Below are 18,910 nucleotides of genomic sequence, written 5' to 3'. Positions count from 1 at the left end.
TTATTATTATTATTATTGTTGTTGTTGTTGTTGTTATTATTATTAAAATGGATCTGGACCCTCCCAAATCCCTTGGAGATGTAGTCACCAATCCTAGGGAAAGGCACAGGCACAGGCGAGCTATTATCCCATGTAGGGAAGTGTAGTCCTCAGTGAATCCTGCAAGGTGTTTTGCTCTTGGGTTTGAAAAGCACCTACCATAAAGACTCTGGAACTATCTCATTTGAAAAAAAAATGCCTCAGGACACTGAGAGAAAACTCATCTCTCCTTAGCTTGTGTCTGATATTGTAAGAAACAAAATTATTTCTAATGAGGATCTACCTCTATCCTTTTTCTTACTTCCTCCTTCCTCTTCCCAAAACGTGAACCTGTGTATATCATGGAAAGCTGCTGGCCCACGGCCCAAAATTAGGTTAAAAGGAATCTTGTACCACATTATGAAAATTCATTCATTCATTCATTCAATCGTATTTATTGAGCGCTTACTGTGTGCAGAGCACTGTACTAAATGCTTGGGAAGTACAAGTTGGCAACATATAGAAAACGGTCCTTACCCAACAACGGGCTCACAGTCTTGCTTCCTTCACCCCACAGTCCTCTAAGAATTTGCAAATATTAGCCCAGGTGTCGTGCGAAATGTTTTGACAATTAACCTGTGATAAATAGACTCCTGTGGGGCACCTGGAAACTAAGCTCTTTCATTCATTTAGTTGCATTGAACATTTACTGTGTGCAGAGCACTGTACAAAGTGCTGGGGAGGGTATGATATAATACTAGACATATTCCCTGCCTACAGTGAGCTTACAGTCTAGAGGGGCTATAGGCATTAATATTAGTAAATTACAGATATGGACATAAGTGTTGTGGGGCTGGGAAGGGGCAGCAAGTCAGGGTGATACAGAAGGGAATGGGAGAAGAGGAAAGGAAGGCTTAGTCAGGGAAGGCCTCCAATAAACAGGCAAATTCCCTGCCCACAACTAACTTACAATCTAGTGCTCTGCAGAGAGTAGGCATCACAAAAATCCCACTGATTAATTGTTTCCGCATCTCTTTTCCACATCTTTTCCCTAACTTTTGGCATTGCCCTTTCAAGGTAGGCTGGCTCCTGATTTAATTCTAAAGTTTAGCGATTTATGTGAGATATCCAGGTTGTCCTTATAGACTTTTCACTTCCCGTGCATTGTTGGCAGTAGCAGGGTGTGTTTATTGCACTATGCAGTTCATCCAAATCATGGCCTCCCTTGCTCAAACTATTTGTTCAACTGTGTGAAATCAGAAACCAAATCTACTGCAGTACAAAGTAAATTAGAAACATATGAGAAAGACTGAAAATGTGATATATGCATAAATTACATTGCTTAGCCATAAAAATCCAAGGTATAGGTCCATTTGTCTGCATTAAGCATCAATTTGTATAATTTGCTGATATCTGTGGGTGCCAGATGGTGCTTTCTTCTCTACTTATATACTCTATGACATCTGCAGCCCAAGGAGATGGGACTACTCTATTTCTCTGACCACCTACTTGCAAAGTCTACAAAATCTGTTCCTCATTGTATAATAATGAGCTGAAATGAGATGCGTGCTGAGAGATTCCTTCCAAAATGAGGCTTTGGTCAATTGCAACTTCAAACATTCTTTTATTAGAACCTTCAGTGCTTGGTTGGATATTATTATTATTATCATTTTTATATTAAGCACTTACTGTGTGTCAAGCACTGTTCTAAAGTTTTGGAGTATATGCAGGTAATCAGGTAGGACATAGTCCCTGTCCCACATGGGGATCATAGTCTAAGCAGGAAGGAGAACGGGCATTGAATCCCCATTTTGCAGATGAGAAAAATGAGGCACGTAGACGTTAAGTGACTTGTCCAGTGTCACAAAGCAGGCAAGTGGAACAGTTACAATTAAAACCCAGGTCCTCTCACTCCCAGGCCCGTGTTTTTTTCCATTAAGCCATGCTGCTTCACGGTAAACTGTCCAAAGATATGTTTATGGATTATATTTTTACTGAAATTTTCTTTCTTTCTCTGTAACACAAGGCTCCTTTACTGTCAAAAAGAGTATACAAAAAAGGGCCTTGCTTTAGTTGCATTATAAGAGCACTTACACATTAACTAAGGAGGACAAACAAAAATGCAATTTTATTAAGTGCTTATGCTTTTTGCCATGCACTATGCTAAGGCCTGGGAAAGATATAATCATCATCTATGGTATTTATTGAGTGCTCACTATGTGGAGAGCACTGTGCTAAGTAGAAGAGTACAACACATCAGAGTTAGACATGTTCCTTGACCACAACACGCTTATAGTCTAGTATGAGTAATATAAATAATATATAATACAATCAGATCAGACAGAGTCCCTGTTACAATCTGTTCTGCTCTTTGAAAAATAGTTATGATTTGCTACATTATGGTAACTGGTCATTCTATTAATTATCTTGCTTGAGCTAATCTTTGTAAAAAGGGTTGGGTCTTCTGCTTTGGAAGTCTTGAATTGTTTGTAAGAAATATACTGAGGTATTTTATTTAAAAAAAAATATTTATTTTTAAAAGTAAATACTTTCTCCCAAGGGATTTAACAATTGAAGAAACAATTTAAAACATCCACAGTGATATTTTCTTCTAGATAGAATATGTACAGGGTGTTCAAGTACCCTTGTTCATTTTATATATGACTCATTAATGTTGGTTTTTTTTTAAATCACTGCTTTTTCTGGCAGCGTACCCTTTTATATCTTAAAACTAGTCTTTTGGTGGTAATATTTTTTTTCTCTGGTTTGGTCATTTTCCATTTGGATCATAAAAGACCATTCTGTTCTGGCAACAGTATTAATTAAAAGCACATTACCATGGTTTCAGTCTAATCTGTGAAAATAGGGTGGCTGTGTGTGTGTGTGTGTGTGTGTGTGAGAGAGAGAGAGAGAGAGAGAGAGAGAGAGAGAGAGAGAGAGAGAGAGGGAGAAGGAAGAATGAGATGCATTTACCATTTTTGATGGGTGGAAGGGAGGACAATAAGAACACACATATTCTCAGGAGTATAAACAAAGAGGTAGGAGGCAGATAAAACACCGAGAACCACGTTGGGCATTTTTTTCAAGCAAATAAACTAATTTTTCCTCTGGTGCATGAAATGAATGTAGGTATGCATGGCTGTGACCACCCTTCCTTTCTTAACTGTTTTAATGTATGCTGTAGGCACCATCATTTGAGAGATATTAGTCATGTGCAATCTGATTCACTTGTTTGATGTGGAATACTTCTATTTCTTTGTTCATTCAGTTGTATTTATTGAGCGCTTACTGTGTGCAAAGCTTACTGTGTCCAGCTTTATGGGGTTGTTGAGCATCACATCTCTAGATGAGACTCTTGACATTTGCATCGTAGCTCTTTGTGTCAATTGGCGTATTGGGCAATAAGAGTCATGTTTACTTAAGTTGTGCTTTTGGTGACTTCATTGGAATAAAATTTAGGTAGCAGATTATGACCTCTGCTGCTAAAATTCTACACTTCAGTTTTTCACAAGGGAAACAGCAACTGCTAATATTTTAGACATTGCTAGTCTGGATAGCCAGGCAGAAAGAAGATGACATGATATATGTTTTTTGTGTTGAGGAAAGGCAATCATTTCTATCTTTTTATGTCTGTTCCTCCTGCTAGATAATAAGGTCTTGAAGGGTAGGAATCATGTGTACTTAATATACTGTATTATCCCAAGCACTTAGTGCACTTCTCTGCACACAGTAAGTGCTCAGCAAATACCACTGATTGATTGATTGGGTTGTGGGAATCCTGGCCTCTTACAATGAAGGCCTCTTTTTGCTCTTCAGCAAAACATGGAGTCACTTCATAACTCTGTTTCCTTATTTTGAAAATGTGCACTATACACCTTAGGAAAATTCATTGATCTAAAGCTCTTTGATCTCAGTGATATTGAGTCCTATATACTTTGTAAGTAATAGGCATACTCATTCATTCATTCTTTCAGTTGTATCTATTAAACCCTTACTGTGTTCACAGCACCATACTAAGCACTTGGGAAAGTACAATCCAGGAACGAAGAGTGAAAATCCCTGCCCACAACGAGCTACTCATGATTATTGATACTCTGATTATTTTCACTTCTGAAACCACAGATTGAGAGCTTTGAGGACTGACTGTTGGTTCAGGGCAGGGTGAATAATAGAAATAGTAATAATAATAATAATAATTGAGGTATTTAAGCACTTACTGTGTGCCAGGAACTGTACTAAGGACTGGGGTGGATACAAGTAAATCATACTGGACACAGTCCCTATCCCATGCAAGGTTCACAGTCTCAATCCCCAGATGAGAGAACTGAGGCCCAGAGAAGTGAAGTGATTTGCCCAAGGTCACACAGCAGACAAGTGGCAGAGCTGGGATTAGAGCCCTGGTCCTTCTGACTCTCGGACCCAAGATCTATCCACTAGTCCATGAAGTGCCATTTTTCTTGAAAAATTTGAGCATTTTCACAAAAAGCCCAACTAAAATGATTTAAAGGCTTAGGAAGGGTAATTCCAAAAATTAAGGCTTGTGAGAGATGACAGTAGAAAGTGGACATTTAATTCATTCATTTCTATTTATTGAGTGCTTACTGTGTGCAAAGCACTGTACTAAGCGTTTGGGAGAGTACAACAGACACATTCCCTGCACACAACGAGCTTATCGTACATAAGCATGAAAAAAGATGCTTTCAGAACGAAACAATGCAGCTGTCCTCAAAATGCTTAAAAGAAGACAAGATGATCTACTTTTTCAATTTAAAGATTTTTTGTCATTTCTTTAATTTTTGTGATATATAAAGGTGCCACATTGTTTTTAACCACTCTTGAGAAGCAGCACTCTTGAGAGAAGCAGCGTGGCTTAGTGGAAAGAGCATGGGCTTTGGAGTCAGAGGTCATGGGTTCAAATCCCGGCTCCGCCAGTTGTCAGCTGTGTGACTTTGGGCAAGTCACTTCACTTCTCTGCGCCTCAGTTACCTCATCTGTAAAATTGGGATGAAGACTGTGAGCCCCACGTGGGCCAACCTGATCACCTTGTATCCCCGCAGTGCTTAGAACAGTGCTTTCCACAAGTACTTAACAGTGCTTAACAAATACCATCATTATTATTATTATTGAGGGATTTGAAGATTTCACATAGATCATAGTTTTCATATTTTTCCCTAAATGCCAATCTACATGCTCTATTGTGTCTCCAAGGTGCCTAGCACTGTGTTCTGCACTCAAAAAATACAGGCCAGAGGACCTGGGTTCTAACCATGGCTCTGCCACTTGCCTGTTGGTCCTCCCTCTGAACTTATCTGGGCCTCAATTTCCTCACCTCCAAAATGGGGATTTGATACCTGTTCTTTCTTCTAATTAGACCTCTATGTAGAACTGAGTCTGTGCGCCCAATCCGCATTAATTACATCTATCCCAGCACACAGTACAGTGCTTGGCACATATGAAGTGCCTAGCAAACATACTGTCATTATTATTATTATTATTATTATTGTTATTATTATTGTTAATTTCCCTTCTTCACCAAATACCTGATTCTATCTGTGCCTAAAAATCCATTCTGAATCCTAGAGTCAATCATTTTATGCCACCAACTCATCACTGCACCCCTCTAGAACTACCGGTGGCTTCCCATTTCCTTCTGCATCTAACAGAAACTCCAAACTATTTGTTTCATTGTTCTTCACCAATTCTCTCCATCTTACTTGCCTATTCTCTTCAGGCTGACATCTCATCTTACACTCTGCTTTTTCCAGGCTGTCATACTATACTTTGTGTTTGATTCTCCTATCTCTTTCCCCTTCCTTGCCTAAGCCTTTTCTCCCTATCTGAAACTGTGATCCCTTTCAAATCTCCCAACCACGTCTCACTACCTTCAAGGTTTCTAGAAATACTCCTCTCCTCCATAAGGCATTCCACAACTATTTTCCACAACTCCTGGTAGTGCCATCCCCAAAGCCATCCTTAGGACTTACGGAATAACTGATTTCTGTATTTAATTTATCTATTTACACCTGGCTTTACCTATTCTATTTATATAGTCATTCTTGCTGCTACTGTATGTATGGTTTGCCATGTTTTTCCACAGATTGGACAACTTCCCAAGGGCAGAAACAACTCGTGGGCAGGGAATGTGTCTGTTTCTTGTTATATTGCACTTTAGTGCAGTGCTCTGCACACAAGCACTCAATAAATATAATTGACTGACTGATTGGATAGTGCTCTGCGAACAGTAGGCACTCAATAAGTACCTGGATTGATTGATTGGTTCCTTCTCTTCAGAGGTCTTACACTGACTCACAATCAAGACCTGCTACTCATTCCCAGTTTAGACTGTAAGCTGGTTGTGGGAAGGGAATGTATCTGTTGTATTGTTATATTGCACTCTCCCAAACACTTAGTGCAGTGGTCTGATACAGAAAGCTCTCAACAAATACAAATGATTGATTGATTTAGAGCATTGATTGATTAGCAGGTTGCCCTAGACTTCCTTAGCTCCTTTATTTCTCCTAATTCCTTATCCACCACCTACCATTTCATCCTGGTTTCCTTTTCCCGATTCCATCTTTTGTCACATCATCCCCCTTTTCTTCCTCCTGGCACAACTCATAGCTTTCCTTCCTTCCTTTACAGCTTCACTGAAATTTCACCTATTGTTTAGAATGTTCTCTGAATTAGTTGAGTGGATACATATGAAGTAGCTTCAGAAGGAATGATTTTTGAAAGGAACTTTTCACAAAATATTAATATATAACAGGATTTCATCAGTTTTCAATATCACTTGAACTTTGGGTGGTAGTAAGACTGCTGTGCTTGAGGGAATGTAATGGTGCAATTTGAAAATTTTTTTTAGCCATTTCCCTTGGTCTCCTCCTCCCGGTGGTTAGTGAAGAGAGGGGAATTGACTGCCTACGTAGAAGACACCGTGCTTTTCTCAAGAAGGACATCTAAGCAGCAGGTCTACTTCTTCCTCTTCAATGATGTTCTCATCATCACAAAGAAGAAGAGGTAAGGGGCTCTCGAATCTATTAAGTTATCAGAAATTAACTTCTTGAAACATGCTCGAGCCACTGCTAGGCCACACGTTGTTCTTCATGTCCTTACGTGCTTTGAGTGTGGGCTGGGGAAATAAGCACTCCACAGGTATTAAAGTAGGTGTGAGGCAAGTGATCATCATATGCATCTTCAGGTTTTTACAGTTGTTGGAACTCTTCAAAACTTCAAAACTTATTTCTTATGACAAGATTGTCAGCGTCAAAGATAATTTGGTAAAGTGCATAAAGCTCTTTGGAAACTGCTAATTTCTACTGGATTACCATGAAACAATGATGGGGGGTTTGTGGCCCCCTCCATCGTCATCGCCAGCTCTTCTTCCTCTCCCCCCAACCCCACTACCTTTCTCCTCCTGTAGCTCTTTATCTGCCTTATTCCCCTATCCTTAGCATTTGTTTGTCTCTCAGGATCCATTTCTGTTTCTCTTCAACTGGCTTCAGTGCTTCTGAATCATCTCTTTGCCTCTCCCGGCCCCATTCCCTGATTCCTCTTTAGCTGCCCAGCCCCAAATCAGAAAGCGTTTTCACGTTTTCAGGGCAGACCAAATCTATGTGAGATTGATGCAGTTTTGATCTGGGGCTTGGTTGTTCTGCCCTAGTATAAGTATATATGGTGGCTCTTTTTGAGCCAAAGTTTCCAGAGGATCAATAGTACAAAAAGACCAATACACGTGGCAGTACAGCAAAAAGTGAAGGAAAATCTTCATGTGTGCATTGGACTTTCTAGCCTTGTACACATCCTTGGGTGAATCTCGCCATCCATGACTTCATCTTTGAAAGCGAAATAAATCTAAGCACCAGGGTTCTTGTTCACCGTAGAACCAGTCTTGGCCCACTAGCCAGATCTGCCCCAACTTTCCTGATTTTGTTTTTTTTTTATTTGAACTAACTGTCATTGCTCCAAACCTCTATCTTGTTTTACACTTATGCATGTAGTTTTGAATTTTGCCCAATCTCAGCACTTTAGTCTATGTGCATATTTGATTGAACAGTCACATTTCTTTATTTGGATTCCACTCCATGTGAATATTTCTCTGTCCATCTCCCCTATTAGCATGAAAACTCTTTGTGGGAAAGGAATGTGTCTTCTGTTATACTTTCCAAGTTCTTGGTAGAGTGTGATGCGTGCCGAAGACACACATTAAATACAGGTGCCTCCCACAACACAGCAGTGATGTGCTCTTTGAATGTGTGGATGTATCGTGAATGGCTGTATCATGGGATGCATTGTCCCAGAGTCTTACAAGCAATCTGTTAGCTTCCATTCCAGAACCAGGCTCAACAAGATGACCAAACCCTACAGGTGGGTAAAAATTGCACTAGCCAAGCCACGCCTTCATATCATCATGTATTCTCCTCCCCAATTTCCCAGGGCCTATCCAGATCCAAACTTGGATCCCTCCTTCCCTGAGTCCCCACCCCCATGCTCCAGTCATTTTTTTTTTTTAACTTGGTTCATAGGAACAACTGTTGCTGCCAGTATGGCTAACTCTGTCACATCACCCCTCCCCTCTACTGTCCCAGCCCCAGCCAGAAAGGAGAAGAGAGCAGTCAATCATCCTTTCAATTGTATTTAAGAGCAGTGGGGGAGGCTTAGTACAAGGGCACAGAAACACCTGCCGTTGAATTCCCATCCTGTCCTGGACTGTCCCCACCCCAACTCCCATGGCAGGGGCTATGGAGGGGGGCAGTTGAGTTTACCATGGGCAACTGAAGGGTGAGGGGGGGGTCTCTCTCTTTCAATCATGTTTATTGAGCACTTACAGTGTGCAGAGCACTGTACTATGCGCTTGAGAGAGTCCAGTACAACAATAAACAGACACATTCCCTCCCCACAATGAGCTTATTATCTAGAAGGGAGACAGACATTAATAAAAATAAATTACCGATGTATTATTGAAAGAGTCAAGGATGAGAATTAATATGTGCCCTAGGGCAAAGGATAATGGGAGGTTACCATCATATGGGGGCCTGGAAATTAATTGGGGATTAGCACAGTATAAATTTCTAGGGCGAGGGAAAAACACTCTTTTGAGTCCAAAAATTTCACTTTCCAGAGAAATGCCACTATTATCTGGTGATATTTGCGGGTGGGCCGGACTGTGCCTTACAGGATGTAATTGCAGCCAAAGAAGCCCAGTATTAGGTTGAACACGTGTCACAGGCTTTGGGAAAAACGTGGATGGTCTTGCTACACTTGAGGGCAACTTACAGCAGGAGCAGTAATGACTTGAGTGGGTGGCAGCTAAAGTGGCAGCAGTAGCCCAGCAAATGCTAGGCTGTGGCCTAGGGCATGTCACTAATTTGAATTGGACTTTGCTGTAGCAATGGAATACTGTGTTGGGGCGGAGCTTGTGGATCCTGGAGCATGGTCACAATTAGTGCATGGTGGATCTCTGGATTTTCTGTGCTGCAAGCTGTCCTGACTCTGGAGCAATAATAATAATAATAATAATAATAATGGCTTTTATTAAGCACTTACTATGTGAAAAGCACTGTTCTAAGCACTGGGGAGGTTACAAGCTGATCAGGTTGTCTCACGGGGGTGCTCACAGTCTTAATCCCCATTTTACAAATGAGGTAACTGAGGCCCAGAGAACTTAGCTGACTTGCCCAAAGTCACACAGCTGACAATTGGTGGAGTCGGGATTTGAACCCATGACCTCAGACTCCAAAGCCCATGCTCTTTCCACTGAGCCAGAGCCACGCCCCAGGCATTCCAGTATGCCTGGAATCACTTCTGTTACTATCACTACTTTACACTACTACTACTCTCCTACAGCTTCTGAATGCTCCAATCAATCAATCAATCAATCAATCGTATTTATTGAGCGCTTACTATGTGCAGAGCACTGTACTAAGCGCTTGGGAAGTACAAATTGGCATCACATAGAGACAGTCCCTACCCAACAGTGGGCTCACAGTCTAAAAGGGGGAGACAGAGAACAGAACCAAACATACCAACAAAATAAAATAAGTAGGATAGAAATGTACAAGTAAAATAAATAAATAAATAAGTAAATAGAGTAATAAATATGTACAACCCTATATACATATATACAGGTGCTGTGGGGAAGGGAAGGAGGTAAGACGGGGGGATGGAGAGGGGGACGAGGGGGAGAGGAAAGAAGGGGCTCAGTCTGGGAAGGCCTCCTGGAGGAGGTGAGCTCTCAGCAGCGATTAAGCAGAGTCGCTTAATGTCTCTATCCCTCAGTTTCCACATCTGTAAAATGGGGATTCAATTCCAGTGTCTCAGGCCTCATTCCTTCTGCTTCCCTGGCACCCTCATTCTCTTCCTCTGTGGGTTTTTCTCCTCCTTCCCCAACTTGAGCAGTCCTGCTCATCACATGATTTTATGCCCTAGTGTAAAGAGCAAGGGCCAGGGAATCAGAAGGACCTGGGTTCTAAACCCGGCTCTGCAGCTTGTCTGCTGTGTGACCTTGGGTAAGTGACTTCACTTCTCTGGGCCTCCGTTCCCTCATCTGGAAAATGGGGATTAAGACTGCGAGCACCATGGGGAACAGGGACTGAATCCAAACTGATTTCCTTGTATCCACCCCAGAGCTTCATTCATTCATTCATTCATTCAATCGTATTTATTGGGTGCTTACTGTGTGCAGAGCACTGTACTAAGCACTTGGGAAGTACAAGTTGGCATCATATAGAGACGGTCCCTACCCAACAGCAGGCTCACAGTCTAGAAGGGGGTGACAGATAACAGAACAACACATATTAACAAAATAAAATAAATAGAATAGTAAATATGTACAGGTAAAATAGAGTAATAAATATGTACAAACATATATACAGGTGCTGTGGGGAGGGGAAGGAGATAGGGCAGGGGGAATGGGGAGGGGCAGGAGGGGGAGAGGAAGGAGGGAGCTCAGTCTGGGAAGGCCTCCTGGAGGAGGTGAGCTCTCAATAGGGCTTTGAAGGGAGGAAGAGAGCTAGCGTGGCGGACGTACGGAGGTACAGCATTCCAGGCCAGGAGGAGGGTCGACAGCAGGACAGGCGAGAACGAGGCACAGTGAGGAGGTTAGCGACAGAGGAGCGGAGGGTGCGGGCTGGGCTGGAGAAGGAAAGAAGGGAGGTGAGGTAGGAGGGGGCGAGGTGATGGACAGCCTTGAAGCCGAGGGTGAGGAGCTTTTGCCTGATGCGTAGGTTGATTGGTAGCCACTTGAGATTTTTGAGGAGGAGAGTAACACACCCAGAGCATTTCTGCACAGAGATGATATGGGCAGCAGTGTGAAGTACAGATTGAAGTGGGGAGAGACAGGAGGATGGGAGATCAGAGAGGAGGCTGATGCAGTAATACAGTCGGGATAGGACGAGAGATTGAACCAGCAGGGTAGCGGTTTGGATGGAGAGGAAAGGGCAGATCTAGGCGATGTTGCAGAGGTGAGACTGGCAGGTTTTGGTGACAGTTTGGATGTGAGGGGTGAACGAGAGAGCGGAGTCAAGGATTCATTCATTCATTCAATCATATTTATTGAGCGCTTACTGTATGCAGAGTACTGTACTAAGCACTTGGGAAGTACAAGTTGGCAACATGTAGAGACAGTCCCTACCCAACAGTGGGCTCACAATCTAGAAGGGGGAGACAGAGAACAAAACAAATTAACAAAATAAAATAAATAGAATAAACATGGACAAATAAAATAAATAGAGTAATAAGTACGTACAAACATATATACATATATACAGGTGCTGTGGGGAGGGGAAGGAGGTAGGGCGGGGGGATGGAGGGGTGTGAGCCCACTGTTGGGTAGGGACTGTCTCTATATGTTGCCAACTTGTACTTCCCAAGCACTTAGTACAGTGCTCTGCACATAGTAATCGCTCAATAAATACGATTGATTGAGAGGAAGGAGGGGGCTCAGTCTGGGAAAGCCTCATGGAGGAGGTGAGCTCTCAGTGGGGCCTTGAAGGGAGGAAGAGAGCTAGCTTGGCGGATGTGCGGAGGGAGGCCATTCCAGGCCAGGTGGTTGATGTGGGCCGGGGGTCGATGGCGGGACAGGTGAGAATGAGGCACGGGGAGGAGATTAGCGGCAGAGGAGCAGAGGGTGAGGGCTGAGCTGTAGAAGGAGAGAAGGGAGGTGAGGTAGGAGGGGGCGAGGTGATGGACAGCCTTGAAGCTGAGGGTGAGGAGTGTTTTCCTGATGCGTAGGTTGATTGGTAGCCACTGGAATTTTTTGAGGAGGGGAGTAAAATCTCCAGTGGCTACCAATCAATCTGTGCATCAGGCAGAAACTCCTCACCCTTGGCTTCAAAGGCTGTCCACCACCTCGCCCCCTCCTACCTCACCTCCCTTCTCTCCTTCTCCAGCCCAGCCCGCACCTTCCGCTCCTCTGCCACTAATCTCCTCACCGTGCCTTGTTCTCACCTGTCCCGCCATCAACCCACGTCATCCCCCTGGCCTGGAATGCCCTCCCTCTGCCCATCCGCCAAGCTAGCTCTCTTCCTCCCTTCAAGGCCCTACTGAGAGCTCACCTCCTCCAGGAGGCCTTCCCAGACTGAGCCCCCTCCTTCCTCTCCCCCTCGCCCCCCTCTCCATCCCCGGCGTCTTAGCTCCTTCCCTTCCCCACAGCACCTGTATATATGTATATATGTTTGTACATATTTATTACTCTATTTTACTTGTACATATCTATTCTATTTTATTTTGTTAATATGTTTGGTTGTGTTCTCTGTCTCCCCCTTCTAGACTGTGAGCCCACTGTTGAGTAGGGACTGTCTCTATGTGTTGCCAACTTGTACTTCTCAAGTACTTAGTACAGTGCTCTGCACACAGTAAGCGCTCAATAAATATGATTGATTGATTCATTGATTGATTGAGTAATATGCCCAGAGTGTTTCTGGACAAAGACAATCCGGGCAGCGGCGTGAAGTATGGATTGAAGTGGGGAGAGACAGGAGGATGGGAGATCAGAGAGGAGGCTGATACAGTAATCCAGATGGGATAGGATGAGAGCTTGGACGAGCAGGGTAGCGGTTTGGATGGAGAGGAAAGGGTGGATCTTGGCAATGTTGTGGAGCTGAGACCAGCAGGTTTTCATGACGGCTTGGATGTGAGGGGTGAACGAGAGAGCGGAGTCGAGGATGAAACCAGGGTTGCGGACTTGTGAGATGGGAAGGATGGTAGTGCCGTCAACAGTGATGGGAAAGCCAGGGAGAGGGCAGGGTTTGGGAGGGAAGTCTTGGACATATTGAGTTTTAGATGGCGGGCAGACATCCAGATGGAGATGTCTTGAAGGCAGGAGGAGACACAAGCCTGAAGCGAGGGAGAGAGAGCAGGGGCAGAGGTGTAGATTTGGGTGTCATCAGTGTAGAGATGATAGTTGAAGCCGTGGGAGCGAATGAGTTCACCAAGGGAGTGAGTGTAGATAGAGAACAGAAGGGGACCAAGAACTGACCCTTGAGGAACCCCTACAGTAAGGGGATGGGATGGGGGAGGAGAAGCCTGCAAAAGAGCCTGAGAATGAAGGGCCGGAGAGATAAGAGGAGAACCAGGAGAGGACAGAGTCTGTGAAGCCAAGGTTGGATAGCATGTTGAGAAGAAGGGGGTGGTCCACAGTGTCAAAGGCAGCTGAAAGGTCGAGGAGGATTAGGATAGAGTAGGAGCCATTGGATTTGGCAAACAGGAAGTCATTGGTGACCTTTGAGAGGGCAGTAAGCAACTAACAAATACTATTATCATTGTTATTGTTGTTTCAACTAGTCACCCCCTGGGAGCCATTTTTAGAGCCCCTCTCAAATGTAGAAATGGTTTTTGCTGAGCTAGTTGAAGACCATTTCTACCTTTTATGTGTCTGTATAAGTGCATTCAAATTTATATTTATCAAGCCTAAGATCACCCCAAAATTATAACCTGTGAGTAATCAATTTGGGTTGGAATGAATTAAGGTAGAGAAGTGAGAGTATATTTTGGGAATGAGCTTTGTGGCAGAATGAAAATATCTCATTATGTCACTATAAACTAAATTATTTTCTTTTATACCAGTTGTGAACCTATTTAACAATGTGTCACGCTTGATTTTTCCAGTCTTTCCAGCATGACAGTAGGTAAAAAAGGGAAGTTAGTTATGTTTTCTCTTGCATCCCTCCATCAGTTTGAAATTATTTTTGTAGATTAAAGGAAATGGACTGAATTGGAAAGCAGTTATTTTTTTCTGCACTGAAAGTCATAACAGAATGAATAAATACTTAGATGTTGGTGGTTCTCCTAATTGTGAGAAAAGTACCGCAATATATTCAAGAAGAGCTTATTTATTTTATTGTGGGAACAACATAAGTCTCAAGTTATCTAAGTAACAGTTCCAAAAAAAAAAAGATTAGTGAAGAGTTCTATCTTCTCTTGTTATGTTATTTGTTGGTTTCCTATGAGATAGCTTATTTAAACAACCCCAGCTTCTAGGAAAGAGGTTTTTTTTTGGGGGGAGGGGCGTAATTAAGTATTCCTGTTTAAACTTTGGAGTTCCATAGCTAATGTCTTCCAGCTGTTAAAATATTGACTAAGTTCCAGTGGACCCAAGTTCTAACTAAAAATTTGATCTAAATGATAAAACCTTTACAATCACTACACTCTCAGAACCTAGTCCTTTCCAAACAAATATATGTCATCACTATGTATTCTTTTTTATGATCCTTTCATTTACACTAGTCAAAACCTCAGGATTCCTCATGATCCTCCATGACAGCTATTTCCTAAATTATTGCCAAATTTACTTCTTTCAGATAACCTCAAGACTTCCTGATATAATTCTGTCCTCAACCTCAAGTCTTTGGCATTCAATTGCTTATCTAGCTAATTCATGTTTATTTGCTCAGGTCAAAGTATATTTGCATTTGAATTTCACTTTATTTGCTCTCTAGAATGAGTGATGAGGCTCATCACCTCTTTGCAAGACTGCCTCTACTTACTTGGTAACCCTGGTGAATGTTTTACCACTTTTCAGTTTGGGGGTTCACTTTTTCTTGCACCAAGTTTACCCTATTTCTTTAGAATTTGACCACTTTAAGGGGGAGTGACTAAGGCTTGGGTGGATGGGGTAGGATAAAATAGTCTCCAGACAGCTGATAAGCAAGGTGGGTTTAACAATGTGCAGTATGCAGAGCCCTATTTACTCCATCTCTTCAAGGAAACATTAGCAAATGCTTCACATGCCAAAAACATCCGTAGAAGAGATGCATCAGCATTTGGGTAATGAGAATAATTTAGGTTTGGCTGTAATGAGAAGATAAAGGGCAAGTGAGACATAGATGGGTCAACATTACAGCATGCTGTAGAGAGGAGTAAGAGACTCCGTAACTGCCCCTTAATAGTATATTGCGGGGCTAATCTCTTACTGCCTGGCTTTGCAAAAATCTCTCCAAGACAAGGATTCACTAGAAAGTATTCTGGCCTTATCAGTTTAGTTTGCTGATTACACTAAACTGTTTCCCCATCCCTGAAGGTGGTACATTTTGCTTTCTGGCCACAGTGCATTTACTGCAAGCATGCATTCAGGGAAACTGACCTAGGTTGGGATCGTCAGAGAAAATATCTTCTGATAGTGCTCTGACTCTCTTTTCCCCTGTTTCTTAGTATGATCATTTACAGGTTGCACCTCAGATAGGAATAGTATTCTGTTCACCCATCTTTCTCTCTCTATATATCTACTTCTCTCCCTCTCCCTCTCTTCTCCTTCCTTCCTCCACCTCCCCATTCTCTCTCTCTCTCCCTATGTTCATTCATTCATTCAAACGCATTTATTGAGCACTTACTGTGTGCAGAGCATTCTACTAAGCACTTGGGAAGTACAAGTTGGCAACATATAGAGACGGTCCCTACCCAACAACGGGCTCACAGTCTAGAAGGTGGATGTGTCTCTCTATGTGTGTCTCTCTCATTCCAAGAGGTGGCAAAATAGCTTAGTTCTTGTGCCTTCTTGGGCTTCCAACTAATTTTGGATATTTGATATTGTTGGGAGGGGTGGGTGCAGAGGAACTGGCTCTCAGGAGACCTGGCCTGGTGACCAACTAGCTAATGAACGTTCTCCAGACGGCGCAAGCCTGCAGACTCAGTGTGACCCATTGCTGGGTTAAGCTGCTATTCCCGTACCCGGCATGTTGGAATGGGTGAGTTTTCCTTGATGTTATGCAAATATGCACCTCTTGTGGTAAAGGAGAAGGGGTACTGCCATCATTGTCACTCCTAGGGTACGGATCACATAGACTGAATCTAGACACTGTGCAGACTGCCTCAGGTTATGTTCGCACAGTTAAGTAGAGTGGCCTAGCGGATAGAGCACTGGTCTGAGAGTCAGAGGGCCTGGGTTCTAATTCCAGCTCTGCTACTTCTCTGCTGTGTGACCTTGGGCAAGTCACTTCATTTCTCTGTGCCTCAGTTACCTCATCTGCAAAATGGGGATTGAATACCTGTGCTCCTTCATACTTGGACTGTGAGCCCCAAGTGGGACCTACTTATCTTGTATCTTCCCTGGTGCTTAGTGTGGTGTTTAACAAATGATAAGCATTTAAATGCCATAACTATCATTATTATCCCTAATAATGATAAATTTCCTGCCATGAGATCCTAATTTTTTGTATTTTTCCCTATATTCCCCATATGGGTTGACTGACATTTGGGGCAGGCTTGGATTTTGAATTTTTGACAGTCACAAACTTACCAAGTCTAATGGTCTCCTACAGTTCATTTGTTCCATGAGCCCTTCAGTCTCTCCAGTCATAGGTTGGTCAACCTCCATGGTTAGCAAAGGGAAACTTGAATGGATTCTTAGAAGACTTGGATGCTGCCAGTAGAGTTTCAAGAATAACTGGGCTCTGATCAAATGTAGTTCTACTTTACTGTAGTTCTTTGTTCGTTTGAATTTCCACTAATATGAGATGCATGTACCATGCTGCAATAGCTACACGCTTTGTCAACTCCCAAATAGTGCTAGGAATGGTCTGTAGCCGAAGTTCGTAAAGAGGAACTAGCACAAAAGTCAATGTCTTGATATGCCTGTGCAGAGTTTCTAGAAAAGCTACCCCAGGGCTCTGGATAATTTAAAAAGAAAACAAAAGGAACACAGAGAGATCAGTAAGCTTGATAACTGCAAAAATGAAGGTAAACGTTTCAGCCTAACTTAAGGGTCTTAAAGAACCTTTTGTATTAGATTTTACTAACTACAGATCCATAGAAAGCAGAAATCTAAAGATAAGTAGTTCCCCATCAGCAGTGGTACCTTTAAATGTAAAGAACAGTCCAAGAGTTCATACAGACTTTCAGGGATTTTTTTCTCTTGGGTGGGTGGGTTTTTAATCATTTAACTAGTACCCTATATGTGATATTTTATCCCTTGGGCCCCGAAATTGATCTTCTATTTCCAATCAAGCTCACAAGGCTTTGGATATTAAATGCCATTTCAGAAAAATGCAAATTTTTCTGAATGTAGAGAAGGTGCGTGGCTCAGTGGAAAGAGCACGGGCTGTGGAGTCAGAGGTCATGGGTTCAAACCCTGTCTCCACCAATTGTCCGCTGTGTGACTTTGGGCAAGTCACTTAACTTCTCTGTGCCTCAGTTCCGTCATCTGTAAAATGGGGATTAAGATTGTGAGCCCCCCGTGGGACAACCTGAGCACCTTGTGACCTCCCCAGCACTTAGAACAGTGTGTTGCACATAGTAAGTGCTTAATAAATGCCATTATTATTATTATTAAATTCAAATGAATCTGAACCATGAGGAGAGTATTTTCTGTGAATTGAATGCCTACAGCTATCCCGCATCCATCAATCATATTTATTGAGCGTTTATACAATATGCCAGAGTGGGTAGACACATTCCCTGCCCACAACCATCTCCCTTCTTTTTTTTCGTACCTTCTAATTCTTGCCCAACCCGAACTGATTTCATTTTGTGACCATACCTACCCTGAGACAGCAGGGTGAAAAATACCTCACCTGTTTCCCACCAACCAACCAGTGGTATTTATTGAGTGCCACCTGGATGCAGAGCAGGGTTCTAAGGGGTTGGGAGAGTACATTAGCACCCGGACATAGCATAAGCATTCTGCCATGCCCATCTTGACCTTAAATAGATCCCACACATTACAAACCCTGTGCATGCACTGGGCAACGCACCTCACCCCTGCCCGCCTAGGCACTCATTGCTCTCCCTACGCTGCTGGGAACAGAACTGGCAGGAAACAGTGAGTGAAAAGCAGTGTGGCTTAGTGGATAGGGCACAGCCCTGGGCGTCACAAGGACCTGGGTTTTAATCCTGACTCCTCCACTTACCTGCTGTGTGACCTTGGGTAAGTCATTTCTCTGTGCCTCAGTTACCTCGTCTGTAAAATGAGGATTAAGAAGGATGAGCCCAGCTGGGGACAGGAACTGTGTCCGACCCAATTACCTTGCCTCTGCCCCAGTGCTTAGCACAGTGCCTGGCACATAGCGCTTAACAGATACCGCAATTATTATTACTATTATTAATAAGAGGGACAAACAAGTTCTCATCTTAAAGGTTCAGAATTGGAACTCATCCGTCATCCAAGACAGGATAGTACATCATCGGCACGCTTGCATGAGGCATGGTCCTGCCCCTGAGCTTATAATAAGAGTGTTAGCTCTACATCTGCTATATTGTTATATCCTACTCTCCCAAGCTCTTAGTACGATGCTCCCGCACACAGTCAGTGCTCAATAAATGTGATTGACTGACAAACCAGGGAAGCTGACAGGTACAAACCATTTGCATTTAGTTGGAGGAGGAGAAAGAAACAAGTCTGTCTCTGCTGATAGCAGCAGCATGTAAGGATAGGTAGATAGATGCGTGCAAGTTGACACAAACT

General features: G+C 42.9%; 1 protein-coding gene across 1 annotated transcript in view; it reads left to right on the top strand.

The window, feature by feature from the left end:
* ARHGEF26 (Rho guanine nucleotide exchange factor 26) overlaps positions 1-18,910 on the top strand; it is a 195,230-nt gene that overhangs the window by 126,424 nt on the left and 49,896 nt on the right. The window contains exon 10 of the mRNA XM_038749398.1: positions 6,881-7,035. Coding sequence (XP_038605326.1) covers positions 6,881-7,035 — 155 coding nt within the window. The remainder of the gene's footprint in view (positions 1-6,880; positions 7,036-18,910) is intronic.

The sequence above is a fragment of the Tachyglossus aculeatus genome, chromosome 1 (assembly GCF_015852505.1).
Source record: "Tachyglossus aculeatus isolate mTacAcu1 chromosome 1, mTacAcu1.pri, whole genome shotgun sequence".
In the NCBI taxonomy this organism is placed as follows: domain Eukaryota; kingdom Metazoa; phylum Chordata; class Mammalia; order Monotremata; family Tachyglossidae; genus Tachyglossus; species Tachyglossus aculeatus.
This window is presented reverse-complemented; position numbering and strand designations above follow the sequence as displayed.